General features: G+C 48.5%; 2 protein-coding genes across 2 annotated transcripts; both read right to left on the bottom strand.

The window, feature by feature from the left end:
- Positions 1-9235: 9235 nt before the first annotated feature.
- On the bottom strand, positions 9236-10731 carry LOC102242542 (outer dense fiber protein 3-like protein 1; the record flags this gene model as incomplete). Its single annotated transcript, XM_005884531.2, has 2 exons — positions 9236-9882; positions 10671-10731. Coding segments are annotated over 2 exons (543 nt in total), but the record flags the coding sequence as incomplete, so codon positions are not given.
- Positions 10732-12917: 2186 nt separating this feature from the next.
- Positions 12918-16850, bottom strand: ODF3L1 (outer dense fiber of sperm tails 3-like 1). Its single transcript, XM_005884518.2, has 4 exons — positions 16523-16850; positions 15580-15690; positions 14353-14466; positions 12918-13564 (listed from the first exon to the last, which is right to left on the bottom strand). Exons 1-4 carry the CDS (start codon positions 16641-16643, stop codon positions 13083-13085), a joined length of 828 nt encoding a protein of 275 aa, XP_005884580.1. The 5' UTR covers positions 16644-16850; the 3' UTR covers positions 12918-13082.
- Positions 16851-18092: the final 1242 nt, after the last annotated feature.

Raw genomic sequence — 18092 nt, 5'->3', positions numbered from 1 at the left:
TGGCTCTCCAAGGAACCAGAGCTGGTGGATACCCACATCCAGACTTTTGATCCTTCCCACAGGCTTGCAGAGCAGCCAGCATTCTCTCCACTTTTCAGATAGGGAAACTGAGACCCAAAGAAGGGAGGATTTGTTCAAGGTCACACACTAGACATGGCAGAACCAAGTCTCCAGCCCTCTTTCCCAGCCCCAGCCCCCTAGAAGAGACTGTATGAAGGGAAGATTAGAGTCAGATAGATTTGGGCTGGAACCCTGATGCCCCTACCCCTGACAGATCACCCACCTCCTCTGACTCTCAGCTTATGTAAGTACCTGGCACATGACAAGTGCTGAACACACAAAGCCACCCCTTTTTTCTAGTAAATTTTACAGGCCACAAGAACAGACACTTGTCTATCTTACTCACCTTGGCATCCAAAAGCCTGGAGGCCCTCTCCCTCGTGGGCCCTGCCTGGAACTCAGAATAAGGATCTCCCTCCTGGAACCCTTTCTACCATCCCAGATCAACTTTCATTTGTCTCCTCCCCTAGCAGCCCTGCCTGGTGCCCACACACACCCAGGCCCTGACCACATTTCTCCCATGTCTCAGATCCCTTTTTTTTCATCCCTGCCACTCTCTCAGTTCCTCTCTCCTTCTGAGCCCCACTCTACTATATGCTGTTTTTACAATAATGACAGTTTTTTACTTCTCACTGTCTCCCTTTCTCCCCTGAAGGGTAACATGTTCCCACTCTCCTAGGGAAAAAAATGCACTCTGGAAGAGAAAAGCAAACAAAGGACAGTGAGACTGGGTGCTCCCACCCACAGGCCACACAGTCCTCCTCTTGTAAGGGCCTCCAAGAACAGCTCTGTTATTTGCAGAGTAATTACTAGATATACCGGTTAATAATGCAGATTTTTTCAATAGATGGAGTTACACATATGTTGATATATATGTGATTTGATGTGTATGTCATTTTGTTGTATTGACAAAGCTTCAAAACTTCATATGTCAAATTTGCTGAAGGTGTTAACATCATAGATATTTTTATGCTTAAAAATGTCGAATTTCATGCCAAAAAAAGAGCATTTGCAGGAAGTTTTAATTCATTACTTTATTTTGAAGCAAGTTATCGGATACTTCAGGAAGTTTATGGTGAACGTGCTCCATCTCAAGATACTTGTGAACGCTGGTTTAAACTCTTTAAAAGTGATGATTTCAATGTGAAAGACAAAGAACGTCCAGATCAACCGAAAAACTTTGAAGACCAACAATTACAAGCATTATTGGATGAAGAAGATGAGTGTCAAACTCAAAAACAACTTGCAGAAAGATTAAACGTTGCTCAGCAAACAATTTCCAATCATTTACAAGCAATGGGAAAGATTTTAAAGGAAGGAAAATGGGTGCCACATCAACTGAACGAAAGACAAATGGAAAACCGAAAAGTCATCAGTAAAATGTTGCTTCAACGGCACGAAAGTCTTTTTAGCATCGAATTGACTGGCGATGAAAAGTGGATTTATTTTGAGAATCCCAAACTCACAAAATCATGGGTTGATCCAGGTCAACCATCAACATCCACTGCAAGGCCAAATCTCTTTGGAAAGAAGACATCCCACCAACCCTGATCTGCCTTCTCCCCTCCACAACCCCCTCTCTTACCCCCTTTCTTGTTGGGGTGGCCAGAGGGCAACTCCCATGTCTAATCTTCTATATAATCCCACAAATGGCTTTTTTTCAGACGATGAAATAATCAATGTGAACCACGCTTTAATTGTAAAACCACCAGAATGGGCCAGAAGACATGGCAAAGTAATGTTGCTTCATGATGACGCACCATCACACACTTCAAAACCAGTTAAAGACACGTTAAAAGATCTTGCCTGGGAAGTATTAACCCACCTGCTGTATTCAACAGACCTTGCTCCTTCAGATTACCACTTGTTTTGATCGATGGCACATCCACTTTCTGAGCAGCACTTCAAAACATACGAAGAAGTGGAAAATTGGGTCTCTGAATGGTTTGCCTCAAAACAAGAAAAGTTCTATTGGGACGGTATCCACAAATTACCTGAAAGATGGGGGAAATGTATAGCTAGCGATGGACATTACTTTGAATAAAGCACTTTTGATGTTTCTCTTGAAATTATTGTGTTTTCTTTGATTACAAAATCCGCATTATTAACCAGTACACCTAGTAAATGTCTATCTTTATTCTAGAGCAGGGGTGGGCAAACTTTTTGTGAGTGCGTGCCAAAACCAGCAAAATCTCTGACTCAAAATTCTTCTGCGTGCCAACCCTAATTTTTTGAGAACATGTTACGCCTACTTGATATCTCTTAAGGTGTACGTATGTGAAGAATCTTGAAGAAATAATAAAATTCATTCGAGCAACAAAAACACAGTATATGATGATAAAAATACATTTATTTTTTAATGTATACATGTACACTGATAGTCCGACAGAAAACTTTATGACTCCGTTTGATATTATCTGTGGGACTTTTGCTGCTGCATCACTGATGACAGAGATTTTACATCAGGTTTATATTTCATGACCTTCAGAGATATGCAGGAGCTACTACTTTCATCTGTCAGGCAACTCCTATTACGAGACTTAACAAAATTCATCACTGAGAACAAAGATTCATAAGCGTATGTGGATGAAAACATGGAGAGTAACGCTGTTGCAAAGTTTTTTAAACAGAAAAATTTTCTGGAATGGCATTTCAAGTCCTCAATAGTTCGTTTTTGACACTATTGAAATTGCTCTTCCCCTCTCTCTTCAATCCATGTCTATGGTCTTTAAGATAACTTGTTATGTAAAATTATTTATTTATCTAAGATGCACCTACACTGAATTTATCTGAAAAATAAAAAAGTCGATGTTAAGAAAAAAATTGTAATTGGAAGATTATAAAAGAGGGTTTCACGTGCCAGCAATAGTTACTGGCGTGCCAGGGGTTGCCCACCCCTGTTCTAGAGGATAAACAGAGCAGAGGGGCATGGGAGCAAGATGGAGAGTGCAGGAGAGGAGGAAAGAAAGCCAGAGGGAAGCAGAGAGACTTGGAGGAAGAGGAGCCAGATTGAAGACTATGGACACAAAGAGAAGAGAAGGGAGAAGCCAGAAAGAACAGGACTCTCTGTGTCCAGTGAGCTTAGAGATGTAGCTGAGGACCCCAACCAGGAATCCAGGGACACATGCCCTCCAAATACCTCCCCCTCCCCCATCCCAACCGAGAAACAGAAGGCCAGGTGGCCGGAGCTCCTCCTCTCCTCAATCCTTGGGTGTCCCCTCAGGTAAGCAGCTCTGAGGGTGGGGTCTGGCTTATCTTGGTGGGTGGGGCTTTATAGCCAAGTGCACCTCATGCAGAGGTAGGACCCCAGACTGGAGGGCTAGGAGCCAGCTAGTGGCAACTCTAACCCCAGGGCCAGGAGTCATGCCCCAACTCCTACCTGAGCACAGAGGTCCCCCTGACCTCCTCTCTGCAGTTATGCCTGGCATAGGTGGCATTCCCTTGGTTTGTCTACTTTATTCTCCAGGGCACTGGGCTGTGTGAGTGAGCTTATGGGGAAAGGTGTGTGTGTGTGTGTGGTAGAAACAGGTATGTATAGTGTATGCTGTGGTGTTGGTGTGCATGTGTAGTGTGTGTACTGCGTCTGTCTTTCCCTGTGAGTATAAGGACTGTGTTTGAGTGTGGCTGGTTGCGGGGGCGGGGGGGGGGGGCGCCTGTGCATGTGTATGCATACACAAGTAAGCGTATGTAGTAAGGAGTATTATCTCTGTGTATATGTAAGTAAGGGACATGTGTTTTTGCGCAAACCCTACCTGTATGCCTGACTGTGATGTGTTAGTGTTTCCCTAAAGGCACATATCAGCTTTTGCTCCCAGCCCAGGGCCACCGTCCCCCCCAGCTCCTGTGACAACTGGCCCTCAGTGTCTCTCCAGCAACAATAGTCACAGAGACTAGCCCAGCAGCCAGCATACAGGAGGATCACATGACTGTAGCTTTACCACCCAGCCACAGTAGGGGTGACCCATGGAGTAAGTCCCCTGAAAAGAGAAAAAGACTGATGGGACCCTGCCATACCTTGAGCCTCATCCACCCTCCAATGTATGCTTAGGTTTGGAGGGAACTGCTTCTCATCCTCCCAGCAAGCCAGCATCTGAGCTCCTGAAGGCCTTTACCAGCCTTTGGTACACCCAGGCACACCCAGAGCCTGGCATAGGGCAGCTTGGCTAATGCTTCCTAAATGAAGAAATAATCTAGTCTGTGTGATGGTGTGCCAGGCTCCAGGCCTAAGGTATAAGTCCTACAAGACCAGACTTCCTGCCAGGTCAAGCTGGACCCTCCTGAGGTGTTTAAAGGAGGTAGGGCCTTGGCCAGTGTGGCTCAGTTAGTTGAGGGTCTTACCATGCACCAAAGATCACCAGTTTGAGTCCCATCAGAATCAAACATGCCTAGGTTACGGGCTCCATGCCCAGTTGGGGGCATGCAGGAGGCAGCCGGTCGATGATTCTCTCTCATCATGGATGTTTTTATCTCTCTCCCTCTCCCTTCCTCTCTCTCTAAAACAAAATCAATAAATTTTAAAAATTTAAACTGATGGGGTCAACACTCTACCAGGCCTGGGTTGCCATACCCACCTGACTTTCTGCAGGTTACCAACCTTGGGGTCAAACTTTTCACAAAGCAATCCCCATCTCTTGGCCTTGACCTAAAATACAAGAGAGAGGCAAGACCAAGAGATGGGGACTTCTTTGTCAAAAGTTTAATCCCAAATTAAATGGCCCTGTCATTTTGCAGGCTGAGGCACAGGCAGGCCCCATCCATCTTCCCTGGAGGCCACGTCCCCTTCGTGGCAGGGCCATCTCTCATCCAAACATCTTCATCCCCTGAATATGCATTCTGAACCCTCTAGCTTCCTTCTCTACTTCCCATGGGACCACAAAACCCACAAAGGTTAGTTCTAGCTCTAGGGCTAACTGCCAGTCGCTACCCAGATAGGGATCAGGCTGAGGTCAGTCCCAGACTGAGCCATGAAGGCAAAAACTAGGATTTATTCCTAATATAAGTCATGGGTCTCACACCTGACTGAGCCCTGACTCTAGTCACAGACTGAACCCTGACCCTGCTCACATGCTAGTCCTCAACCTCCTCACATGTTAAGCCCCTACCCTGCTCACACACTGAACCTGGAACTTTATTTAGAGACAGACCATTAATTTGTCATACGGCCAAAGTTATTTCCCTGTCTCTGCACCTCAGTTTCCTCATTTTTCCACTGGCAGGCCTTGGGAGGGGCTGAGCACTAAAATCAGAAAATCCGAGAGAAACCAAGATGGCGGCATAGGTAAACACCGAAGTTTGCTGCCTCGAACAACCACTTCAAAAATACAACTAAAAGACGGAACGGACATCACCCAGAACCACAGGAAGGCTGGCTGAGGAGAGATTCTTCAACTAGAAGGAAAGAGAACAGCATACCGAGGCTCAGAGGAGGCGCAGTGTGGAAAATACAAAGGTACAGAGGTTCTCATGGAGCGGGCTGGCGGCTGAGGGCGCTGTTGTCGTTTTCAATCAGGAGGGAGTCTCAGACTCTGAGCTCCAGATCCAGGCAAGTCTCTAGGGACCCAGACTCAAACGGGAGAAGCGGGACTGTCTGGCATCGGTCAGAACTCGAGGGCAGCTTTCTCTCCAAGGTTTGCAGTGGGTGCTGGGACTCTGAGAAGCAGAGCCTCTGGGAACGGGACTGAGAGCAGCCATAACTGCTCCCTTCGCCCGCCCTGTTGATCCCGTGCAACCAGCCCTGCCCAAGCCCTGCGCAGAGCCATTTGCCGGATAGCCTCAGGCAAAGGCTAGATTAGCACCTCTCCGGAGGACAGAAGTTTTCCCACTGCAGACACAGCTGATTCTCATAGCCACCTACAGTCTCTGTCATGTCCATACATGTGTTTTCTCCACAACTGTAAATTAAATGAGGGGAAAGGCAAGTTTTGTTGACTTTTTTTCTTAATGCACTTTAATGACCTTACAGAAAGAAGCCATACCATGCATCTTCCAATCTGGATCACTAATGAGAATAAAAACACACATGAAGCACTTACTCCAGCACCAAGCATCTTCCTATAAGTTTACATGCATTAATTCAACTCTCACAACAACTGAAATGAACAGGCTTTGCTATGTTCCCCCCTTTCACATGAGGAAACTGCAGCAAAGAGAAGTCACTTGCTCGAGGCACACAGCTAATAAATACATGGCAGATTAATAATAGATACTCATTGGTTACATAATACATGAAACCCTGGCTGGGATTTATGTCTTCCTCGTAGTTGTGATCAAGGTATACTTATTTTATGTTCCTTGCTTGATATATTTGGTTTATTCATGCCCCTATTTGGATGGCCATTTCTTAAGGATCTGTGCAGGATAAGGACACTGAGGAATAGAAAGGTCAGTCCTCCACTACTGAGGACTGGCTGCGGAGGATTCTGGAGTTTTTATGGGGCTGCTATTATTCTGCAGGATCTCTCCTCCCTATAACCACCTCCACGCGGCTCTCCTTGCTTTTCTCACTTAGCAGACAGGAACATGTAACTCTCCCCCTTGCCTGGGTAAACGGGGGCTCTACCTCCTGATGGCACAGCAGCTTCTCTTCTGACCTCTGTTTCAGCAACACAGGCACCAGATCCATATGCTTTCCTAATGGATAAAAAGGGACCAATGACCCTCCACAACGAAACTACCAAGTTCTTGACTGTATATCCAAGGACCATAACACTTGCTCTGCTAAGGCAGGGGCTACTCATAGTATATTAATCTCCACCAAAAATCAGAGTGTGGCCCTAGCCAGTTTGGTTCAGTGGATAGAGCGGTGGCCTGCGGACTGAAGGGTCCCAGGTTCGACTCTGGTCAAGGGCACATCCCTGGGTTTCGAGCTTGATCCCCAGTAGGGGGCATGCAGGAGGCAGCCGATCAATGATTCTCCCTCATTATTGATGTTTCTATCTCTCTATCCCTCTCCCTTCCTCTCTAAAATCAATAAAAATATTTTTTTTAAATCAGAGTGTGAAATAAATAAATAAATAAATAAATAAAATAAAATCAGAAAATCCTTATTCAAAGGTTGCCCTGTATCTCCTCTGACCGGCAACAAAGAAGAGCATCAGCTGCTGCCACCTGCCAGCCCCCACTCCTACCCAACACTTTAGCCCAAGTATCACTAATTTTTATAGCCTTTGTAATCAATGGTATTGTTGGCAAAATGACATCTTTCTAACCTGCTGCAGGTCTGATGGGTCCCCAAGCTCACTCGTTCCCTATCCAGCCTGCGCAGCCCAGGCACAATACCCCAGGCCTTGGGAGGGGGGACCTCAGGCCGAGTCAGGTATGACCTGTGGGTTTTTTGACAATCCCCTTTTAAAAATACTCAGGTGTGTGTGTGTGTGTGTACTTTTTTTTTATCGCTTAAAGTATTACAAAGAGTATTACATATGTCTCCTTTTTTTTTTCTCCCCTTGACATTCCCCCGGGCTCCCCTACCCCCCAGTGTCTTATGTCCATTGGTTATGCTTATATGCATGCATACAAGTCCTTCGGTTGATCTCTTAACCCCCTTCCCGCCCCCCTGTGTGTGTACTTTTAATACTCCAAAGATATTCTCTGCTCCTTTCTGGCCACCAAAGTTGTTCAATTGAATTTTCATTTTCTTTTTTTAATATATTTTTATTGATTTCAGAGAGGAAAGGAGAGGGAGAGAGAGATGGAAGCATCAATGATGAGAGAGAATCATTGATCGGCTGCCTCTTTCATGCCCCCTACTGGGGATTGAACCCGAAACCTGGACATGTGCCCTTGACTGGAATCAAACCTGGGACCCTTCAGTCTGTAGGCCAACGCTCTATCCACTGAGCCAAAACAGCTAGGGCCAATTTTCATTTTCAATTAAAGCCTGAATATTTCTCAGATTCATAAGGATGAGCCAGAAGACACATCAGAATATTGAGTGGTCCTTTCTCCTGCCTCTCAGCTCTTGGGGCAATGGATGCAGAAGAATGTGCCTCTCCTTGAGCCATGGGGTCTGGGAGACATTTTGCCTTCTCTCCTCTTCCCCCAGCCCCTCTCCCTCCATAATCCACCCTCACTCCTGTCATTGGCCCCAAGCTGCAGAGCAGAGGTAGAAGTCCCCCTCATACCTCCTGTGTCCAGGGAAAGGAGCAAGTCAGAATGGGGGATCCAGATACCAAGAATTAAGGAAGGACAAATACCAGCCCCAGAGACCCCAGCCTCCCCAGAGCTGGCACCTGGCTGCCAAAAGCCAAGTCAGAACCAGTGGGGGCAGTGAGCAAGGCCTGGACTCAGGAGCGAAGCAACGCCGCCCCCTCCTGGCTGGTGTGCGGCTCCTCCTCTAACCAGCACTGCTAGGCTAAGCTTTTGAGGGTGGGGTCATACAAGTGACTCTCCAAAGACAGCATGTGACATGCAGACCCTCCTCTTAGCAGCCTGCTCAGCCCCTTTGCCTCCTCCCTAGGCTGACTGCAGCTTTCAGGCTATGCCCATCCTGCTAACCTTCTCTCTCTGCCCAAAGAATTCTGAAAATACTACATCTTATCTACTGCCCAGTGGGCAAAGCCTGAGTCCACTCCAAGCTGACTACCATCTGGTCCCATTACCAGCCAGCCTCCTGCAGCCTGGGCTTGGGCCCTCTGAGCCTCCCCAGCTCCCTGCCCTGCACCCTTTGGTCCCATCTACTTGCCTTTGCTCTTATCTTTATCACCACCAGGAATACCTTTCCTTCTACACACTGTCTCTGCTTGTTCTCCTGAGTCCCTCCCCCAGGAAAACTCACCTCTCCCCCTTTCCCAACCAGAGTGACCCCTCCATCCTCTATCCCCACCCATTTTCCCTTCTCCCCTCTAAGGTACTGAGCACTGTCAGGATTCAGAGTCACACAGTTCTGGACCTAGAGGAAACTGGATCATCCTCCAGGTCTTCCCCCACCCTCACTGCACAAAATGCAATCCCGAGGCCCAGAGATGGGCGGGAGCTGCACAAGACCACACAGCACGTTAGTGGCAAAGTTAGAACTAGAACTCAGCTCTCTGGAACCTCTGCCCAAGGCTTCTTGAGAACATGTGGCCTCCCCTGGTGAGCCAGAACAGAACTTCTCCAAGACATTGACCTGTAATGCCTCCCAGTATCCCCACCCCTCATCCAGGGCAGGGCCCAAAGGAAGCAGTCATGAACATTTACAAAATGAAGAAATAAAAAAATAAAAATATTTATCTAATACTTTCTGTGTGCTAAACACAGCAAGCACCAGCTCTGCTACTCAAAACCTTGGTAAGTTGCTCATTTTGCTATAGAAAATATCTTCTGTGGGGAGGAGTGAGTGAGTACACCAGGAGGGCCCTCAGTTGTGAATGTCAATGACCAGCGGGCACAGGTAGGGTGAGTGTTTGACACCCATGGTGAAAGCAGGTGTGCGGGGCTTGTGTACTGTAACCAGCTGGACATCATGGGAACCCGGTCCAGGCTGAGGTGTGTGGTCCATTGGGTAGGCAAAGCGCTTGGCCATGCTGTAGATGGGGCTGCGGTTCTGGTAGACAGATGGCTCAGGGCGGGTGTGCATGGCTGGCCCAGGACCTCCTGCCACGTTCTTCTTGTAGAACCAGTTGTTGTCTGCGGAGGCCAAACTATAGCAAGGAGCAGCTCGGTTGATGGGGATGTTGGGCCCCAGCAAGAGTGGCAGCTGGTAGTGGTTGGGGGCCGGGTTGGGGTCCATTACTCTGTATGGGCACCGGTAGCCGAAAGTGTACTGTGGAGCCCTGCGTTCTCCAGGAGGGTGGGTCTTCTCCAAGCAGTAGTGGCAGGAAGCTGGGGTGGAGCTCAGGCCTGAAAGTGGGCGAAGGTGAGGAACTGAGGCCTTGATTAGCCTGATGTGACTTCACTAGAGCCACCTTAGCTTTGGACAGGGAGACTTCCAACCCTACAGGATCTATGGGCAGGTGAGGGACTTAGGCCATCCTGACATAAGAATGTGACACTATTGTCATAATATAAAAACCATGCCCTAGTCAGTGCTCAGTAGTTAGAGCATTGATTGAAGGGTTTCAGGTTCGATTCTGGTCAAGGGTACATATTCAGTTACAGGCTTGATCCCCAGCCCTAGTCAGGGTGTGTGCGGGAGGCAACCAACAATGTGTCTTTCTCATACCGATGTTTCTCTCTCTGTGTCTCTCCCCCTGCCTTCAAATCTCTCTAAAAATCAATGGAGAAAAAAATATTCTCAGGTGAGGATTAACAAAAAGAAAAAACACAAGTGTTATCAGTATGTCACCTTGGGCTGTCAGCATTCTGACATTGTCCCTATGGCAACATCAAGAAAACATTCTGAAATCACTACAGTCCATGAGCTCATTAGCATAGCGATATTGCTGCCCCTATATGAGGCCCCTTGTATCATAACAATCACCCCTGACACATGCATAACATTGGCTTCAGCACATAAGTACTGTGACACAGACATGGTGACATCAGTGTCTTGATGTGACATTGCAGGGAGATGCCAGCATCCACAGACACACCTGGAGAGGAGAGTCATGATCCTTTGACCCCGCTCAGGTCCTAAGGGTAGACCTCCATTCTTCAACCTCCCAATCCCACTCCCCATTCCATCTTACACAGGTTAGAGATGCGTTCCGCCATGGGGATCTGCGGGCAGCTGGACAGTCCAACCCGAGTTATTTTAAATAAATAAATAAATAAATAAATAAATAAAATAAAATCAGAAAATCCTTATTCAAAGGTTGCCCTGTATCTCCTCTGACCGGCAACAAAGAAGAGCATCAGCTGCTGCCACCTGCCAGCCCCCACTCCTACCCAACACTTTAGCCCAAGTATCACTAATTTTTATAGCCTTTGTAATCAATGGTATTGTTGGCAAAATGACATCTTTCTAACCTGCTGCAGGTCTGATGGGTCCCCAAGCTCACTCGTTCCCTATCCAGCCTGCGCAGCCCAGGCACAATACCCCAGGCCTTGGGAGGGGGGACCTCAGGCCGAGTCAGGTATGACCTGTGGGTTTTTTGACAATCCCCTTTTAAAAATACTCAGGTGTGTGTGTGTGTGTGTACTTTTTTTTTATCGCTTAAAGTATTACAAAGAGTATTACATATGTCTCCTTTTTTTTTTCTCCCCTTGACATTCCCCCGGGCTCCCCTACCCCCCAGTGTCTTATGTCCATTGGTTATGCTTATATGCATGCATACAAGTCCTTCGGTTGATCTCTTAACCCCCTTCCCGCCCCCCTGTGTGTGTACTTTTAATACTCCAAAGATATTCTCTGCTCCTTTCTGGCCACCAAAGTTGTTCAATTGAATTTTCATTTTCTTTTTTTAATATATTTTTATTGATTTCAGAGAGGAAAGGAGAGGGAGAGAGAGATGGAAGCATCAATGATGAGAGAGAATCATTGATCGGCTGCCTCTTTCATGCCCCCTACTGGGGATTGAACCCGAAACCTGGACATGTGCCCTTGACTGGAATCAAACCTGGGACCCTTCAGTCTGTAGGCCAACGCTCTATCCACTGAGCCAAAACAGCTAGGGCCAATTTTCATTTTCAATTAAAGCCTGAATATTTCTCAGATTCATAAGGATGAGCCAGAAGACACATCAGAATATTGAGTGGTCCTTTCTCCTGCCTCTCAGCTCTTGGGGCAATGGATGCAGAAGAATGTGCCTCTCCTTGAGCCATGGGGTCTGGGAGACATTTTGCCTTCTCTCCTCTTCCCCCAGCCCCTCTCCCTCCATAATCCACCCTCACTCCTGTCATTGGCCCCAAGCTGCAGAGCAGAGGTAGAAGTCCCCCTCATACCTCCTGTGTCCAGGGAAAGGAGCAAGTCAGAATGGGGGATCCAGATACCAAGAATTAAGGAAGGACAAATACCAGCCCCAGAGACCCCAGCCTCCCCAGAGCTGGCACCTGGCTGCCAAAAGCCAAGTCAGAACCAGTGGGGGCAGTGAGCAAGGCCTGGACTCAGGAGCGAAGCAACGCCGCCCCCTCCTGGCTGGTGTGCGGCTCCTCCTCTAACCAGCACTGCTAGGCTAAGCTTTTGAGGGTGGGGTCATACAAGTGACTCTCCAAAGACAGCATGTGACATGCAGACCCTCCTCTTAGCAGCCTGCTCAGCCCCTTTGCCTCCTCCCTAGGCTGACTGCAGCTTTCAGGCTATGCCCATCCTGCTAACCTTCTCTCTCTGCCCAAAGAATTCTGAAAATACTACATCTTATCTACTGCCCAGTGGGCAAAGCCTGAGTCCACTCCAAGCTGACTACCATCTGGTCCCATTACCAGCCAGCCTCCTGCAGCCTGGGCTTGGGCCCTCTGAGCCTCCCCAGCTCCCTGCCCTGCACCCTTTGGTCCCATCTACTTGCCTTTGCTCTTATCTTTATCACCACCAGGAATACCTTTCCTTCTACACACTGTCTCTGCTTGTTCTCCTGAGTCCCTCCCCCAGGAAAACTCACCTCTCCCCCTTTCCCAACCAGAGTGACCCCTCCATCCTCTATCCCCACCCATTTTCCCTTCTCCCCTCTAAGGTACTGAGCACTGTCAGGATTCAGAGTCACACAGTTCTGGACCTAGAGGAAACTGGATCATCCTCCAGGTCTTCCCCCACCCTCACTGCACAAAATGCAATCCCGAGGCCCAGAGATGGGCGGGAGCTGCACAAGGCCACACAGCACGTTAGTGGCAAAGTTAGAACTAGAACTCAGCTCTCTGGAACCTCTGCCCAAGGCTTCTTGAGAACATGTGGCCTCCCCTGGTGAGCCAGAACAGAACTTCTCCAAGACATTGACCTGTAATGCCTCCCAGTATCCCCACCCCTCATCCAGGGCAGGGCCCAAAGGAAGCAGTCATGAACATTTACAAAATGAAGAAATAAAAAAATAAAAATATTTATCTAATACTTTCTGTGTGCTAAACACAGCAAGCACCAGCTCTGCTACTCAAAACCTTGGTAAGTTGCTCATTTTGCTATAGAAAATATCTTCTGTGGGGAGGAGTGAGTGAGTACACCAGGAGGGCCCTCAGTTGTGAATGTCAATGACCAGCGGGCACAGGTAGGGTGAGTGTTTGACACCCATGGTGAAAGCAGGTGTGCGGGGCTTGTGTACTGTAACCAGCTGGACATCATGGGAACCCGGTCCAGGCTGAGGTGTGTGGTCCATTGGGTAGGCAAAGCGCTTGGCCATGCTGTAGATGGGGCTGCGGTTCTGGTAGACAGATGGCTCAGGGCGGGTGTGCATGGCTGGCCCAGGACCTCCTGCCACGTTCTTCTTGTAGAACCAGTTGTTGTCTGCGGAGGCCAAACTATAGCAAGGAGCAGCTCGGTTGATGGGGATGTTGGGCCCCAGCAAGAGTGGCAGCTGGTAGTGGTTGGGGGCCGGGTTGGGGTCCATTACTCTGTATGGGCACCGGTAGCCGAAAGTGTACTGTGGAGCCCTGCGTTCTCCAGGAGGGTGGGTCTTCTCCAAGCAGTAGTGGCAGGAAGCTGGGGTGGAGCTCAGGCCTGAAAGTGGGCGAAGGTGAGGAACTGAGGCCTTGATTAGCCTGATGTGACTTCACTAGAGCCACCTTAGCTTTGGACAGGGAGACTTCCAACCCTACAGGATCTATGGGCAGGTGAGGGACTTAGGCCATCCTGACATAAGAATGTGACACTATTGTCATAATATAAAAACCATGCCCTAGTCAGTGCTCAGTAGTTAGAGCATTGATTGAAGGGTTTCAGGTTCGATTCTGGTCAAGGGTACATATTCAGTTACAGGCTTGATCCCCAGCCCTAGTCAGGGTGTGTGCGGGAGGCAACCAACAATGTGTCTTTCTCATACCGATGTTTCTCTCTCTGTGTCTCTCCCCCTGCCTTCAAATCTCTCTAAAAATCAATGGAGAAAAAAATATTCTCAGGTGAGGATTAACAAAAAGAAAAAACACAAGTGTTATCAGTATGTCACCTTGGGCTGTCAGCATTCTGACATTGTCCCTATGGCAACATCAAGAAAACATTCTGAAATCACTACAGTCCATGAGCTCATTAGCATAGCGATATTGCTGCCCCTATATGAGGCCCCTTGTATCATAACAATCACCCCTGACACATGCATAACATTGGCTTCAGCACATAAGTACTGTGACACAGACATGGTGACATCAGTGTCTTGATGTGACATTGCAGGGAGATGCCAGCATCCACAGACACACCTGGAGAGGAGAGTCATGATCCTTTGACCCCGCTCAGGTCCTAAGGGTAGACCTCCATTCTTCAACCTCCCAACCCCACTCCCCATCCCATCTTACACAGGTTAGAGATGCGTTCCGCCATGGGGATCTGCGGGCAGCTGGACAGTCCAACCCGAGTTATTTTAGGATTCAGGAAATAGCAAGGCCCAGGGTTGCATATGTCCATTATCCCTGCAAGGCAGCCACAGAACTCAGTCAGTCCCAGAGTCTGTCCCCAGGTGAGACCCTCCTCCCCAAGAAAGGAGCAAAGGGTTCCTTCTCAATTCCTCAGGTTCTTGGGTGTTTTGGGAACTTTGATTTCCTCATCTGTAAAATGGGGCTTTTAACATTCTCAAGAACTTGTCCAGAGGGACAGCTGCATAGCAGCTTAGCCCACTAGTCAGTGATGGTGCCAAGGGGTCATAATAGGCACAGTGGCTATTGTTAGTTTTAAAAAGGGGCTCAAAATAAATAAACTGATGAACAAAATAGGTCCATAGGCATGGATGCATGGGACAGACTTGAGAGACCTCAGAGGGCAGGAGGGAGGGGGAAAGGGAAGAGATTAACCAAAGAACATATATGCATAGCCCATGGACACAGCCAATAGTATGGTGAAGGCCTGGGGAGGGATGGGGACTGGGTGCAGGGAAGCAAAGGGTGGGGGAATGGGGAATATCGGTAATATTGTCAATAATAAAAAGGGGGCCCAGCCTCAGTTATGGGGGTACCCTGCTGAGGTGAATATGTCACCCCAGGAAGGGGTCTGGCAGGCACCCGAGATCTCAGACCCCAAGATACATACTCCTGCCCAGGCTCTCCTCTTGCTGGCCTTGGCCAGCAGTTCCAGCTCTTTTGTGATCCAATGCTCCTACCCTTACAGGGGGTTCCAAGCCACCTGGAAAGCCTTAGAGGCCACCATTCCCACCACTTTCCCCCAATCTCCAGCTATTCCTGCCCAGCTGCTATGGCAAGTGAATCCATAATAGCCAGAACTGAAGGGTTCCAGCCAACGACCAGACAGAAAGGAGACCCTGCTCTGCCAGCTGGACAGTGACAGCATCCCTCTAAAGCTCCCTCGGGAGGTCCAGTTGGGAGATGCCCGCAGAGTTGCCTTCAGAGGTGTGGGTCACTTGGGCATCCCTGCTGACATCCATCTGGACCTAGCAGATAACCTTGGTGTCCAGTTCAGGGCAGGCCTGCATTCCCACGGACCTGTGGCTACAGATAAAAGCTCCTTTCCTCTCATTGCCACCCCCAAACATCTAACAATAACCCTACACCCAAGGTGTGGGGAACACTCACGCTTCTCTGAGTGCTGAGTGTGCAGAGTGCAGGCTGGCTCCTGGAACATGGAGCTGTCATGGCCTAGGTAGCCTGTGCAGGATGGCCGCAAGTACTTGTCAGGCCCCGGACCTATGAGAACAGACAGAGCAATGCTCACTCTGGGCCCACCAGATCAGAGGCAGGAAGCCCCAAGTACAGTGCCCCATGAGAACTTCAGGGTCTTTGCTCCCACTGATATCACACTACCACAAATCCCACCATCGAGCTGCTTCCTTGCACGAAAAGCAGTGTTCCCAGATAAATGTAATTTCCCTCGGATAGGCACTGCATAATAAGAAAGGTAATAGTTACAATTAATTGAGAACTTATTCTGTGCCAAGTAATATACTAAGCATTTTATATGAATTATTTCCGTTAAGCCTCCCAACAACTCTGTAAGGTAGATACTATCATTTTTCCCATTTTACAGATGAGAAAACTGAGGTTTAAAAATATCAATTTGCCCAAAGTCACAAAAGCTGGTAATGTGAAAATTCTGAGACAATCAGCCAACTGAGCTCAAACATTTAACCATGCACTAAACCACCTCCCAAACAGAGCAATAATCAGTCATTAGCAATGTAGTAAAAATTAATGTTTCTGCTTTCATTTAAGATTAAGGCTCAAGGGAAGGGGAGGGAGCTAAAGCTGGGTTAAAGGCTCCAATAAATCCGTAGCCTTTTTTTAAAGGTGGCTTCACTCCATGCCACATCCTCCCTTCCTTTCCTACCTACCTCCCCCCTGAAAATTCCCAGCAGTTAATCACTGCCTGCAAGGTTCAGCTTGGAGGCACACATCTTCTGTGGACTTCAAAGAGAGTCTGCAGGAGACAAGGCAGGAAGGCTGGGACACCTTCAGCAGCCCAGCAGAGAGAGAAATGGGCCCAAGCTCAGGGTGGGGTCAGGGGGCGTTCTGCTCTCACCTTTGATCATCGCCATGATCACAGGGGTCTGCTTCACCTCTTTCCATGAGGGCACCTGCACCTTCTTCTCTGGGTGCTGCCCATAGAACACAGAGTTCCTGGACCCCTTGGGCAGTTTCATGGCTGGAACCAAGCTCCAATAGCATCTAAGCAGCAGGCAAGGAGCTGGGCTGGTGGGGGCTTATTCCAGGTTCCCCTGCCCAAACTCCTGAATCCACTCTTCCCTACTCCAGAGGTGTCGTGGGGGCTGAGAAGGAAGACAGTACTCCAGCTTGAGCAGCTGAGACAGTCTAGGGTGCAGCAAGCCACAGGGCCCAGGAGACAGGACCTGGAGATGACATCACTGCAGAACATAGATTGTGAAGCATGGTGTTTATTTCTGTCAGTTGCCATGGTGCCTGAACTGTGGCATAGAAATTCTATGCTAGCAGCTCAGTTGTAGAACCCTGAGAATTCCACCCAACCAGGCTATATTGCCTGAAGGGTCCCCAGGACATGGTCAGGGAAGGAAAACAGAGAAGTGGAGTGACAGAGCCAGAACTTCACTCCTGGTGGGTGCCCTAGGGGTGGGAAAAGGAATAGAAAGAATGGGTAGGTCATGGGTCAAGGGTTCCTGAAGCCTGCATAGCCCTCTAGGGTGGCCCTTTACCTCCTGCCCCTCCTACCTATCCCTCCCTTCTATCAAAGTCTGTTTCCTTGGGAAAGGATAAAGCCAATTACTTCACACTAAGGTCCAATAGCTTTCCAGATTTTATCCCAAGGCCAGTATCTATAGAAATCTATGTCTAGCTCAAGGAATACTTGCCTGCCTGCTGGCATTTCAGGCAGGGAATGAGAAACAAATAAAGGAGGATGGAGGAGTAGTTCTGAGGCCTTAAGAAGCCACTTCCTGTGCCTGTGGTCAGGAGCACCCCTGGGTGGAGGGGAGTGTGAGAGAAAACATATGATTGATGTATGAGCCCCTGGGCAGAGGAAATGCTGGAGATCTCTTCACCCCTAAAATCCCGAGTTTTGGGGGGCTCAGAGCCTGCTTATACCAACCAGTTCATAGCTCAGATTGGATTTGGTGGGAACCAGGTAAGAGGGGTTTCTATTCTGGGAACAGATGACAACTGGCTTTAGAGATGGTATCTGTCACAACACCAGTACATAGATAAGGAAACTGAGACCCCAAAAAAGAGAAGGACTTGCCCAAATTTTCTCCTCACATCAGTAGCAGAAACAGAACCAGGACAAAACCCAGGGCTCTCTTTGGATCACAGCCTCTGATCTAATGGAAACCAAAATATGCTGAGCACTTATTCCCACCAGCAGGCGCAATAAAGATCAGCCATACATGCTGGCATTCCAAAAGCCCCTTGTTGGACCAGAAGGCTCAGAACAGATGGCAAGGTCCCACCCCAACAGCAGCAGAGCTGCCCATGCCCTCACATCACCTATGGAGTAGCCGAGCCTCTGATTTCTGGAGAGGTGAGGCTTGGCAAAGCGGGGATTAGCCCTACTTCAGTTCGTCTGGGGCCATGGGCAGTGCTGCTTCCACACCCCATCCTCGTCAGCTTTTCCTGGAGGA

Source organism: Myotis brandtii, unplaced genomic scaffold (genome assembly GCF_000412655.1).
Source record: "Myotis brandtii unplaced genomic scaffold, ASM41265v1 scaffold838, whole genome shotgun sequence".
Classification (NCBI taxonomy): domain Eukaryota; kingdom Metazoa; phylum Chordata; class Mammalia; order Chiroptera; family Vespertilionidae; genus Myotis; species Myotis brandtii.
This window is presented reverse-complemented; position numbering and strand designations above follow the sequence as displayed.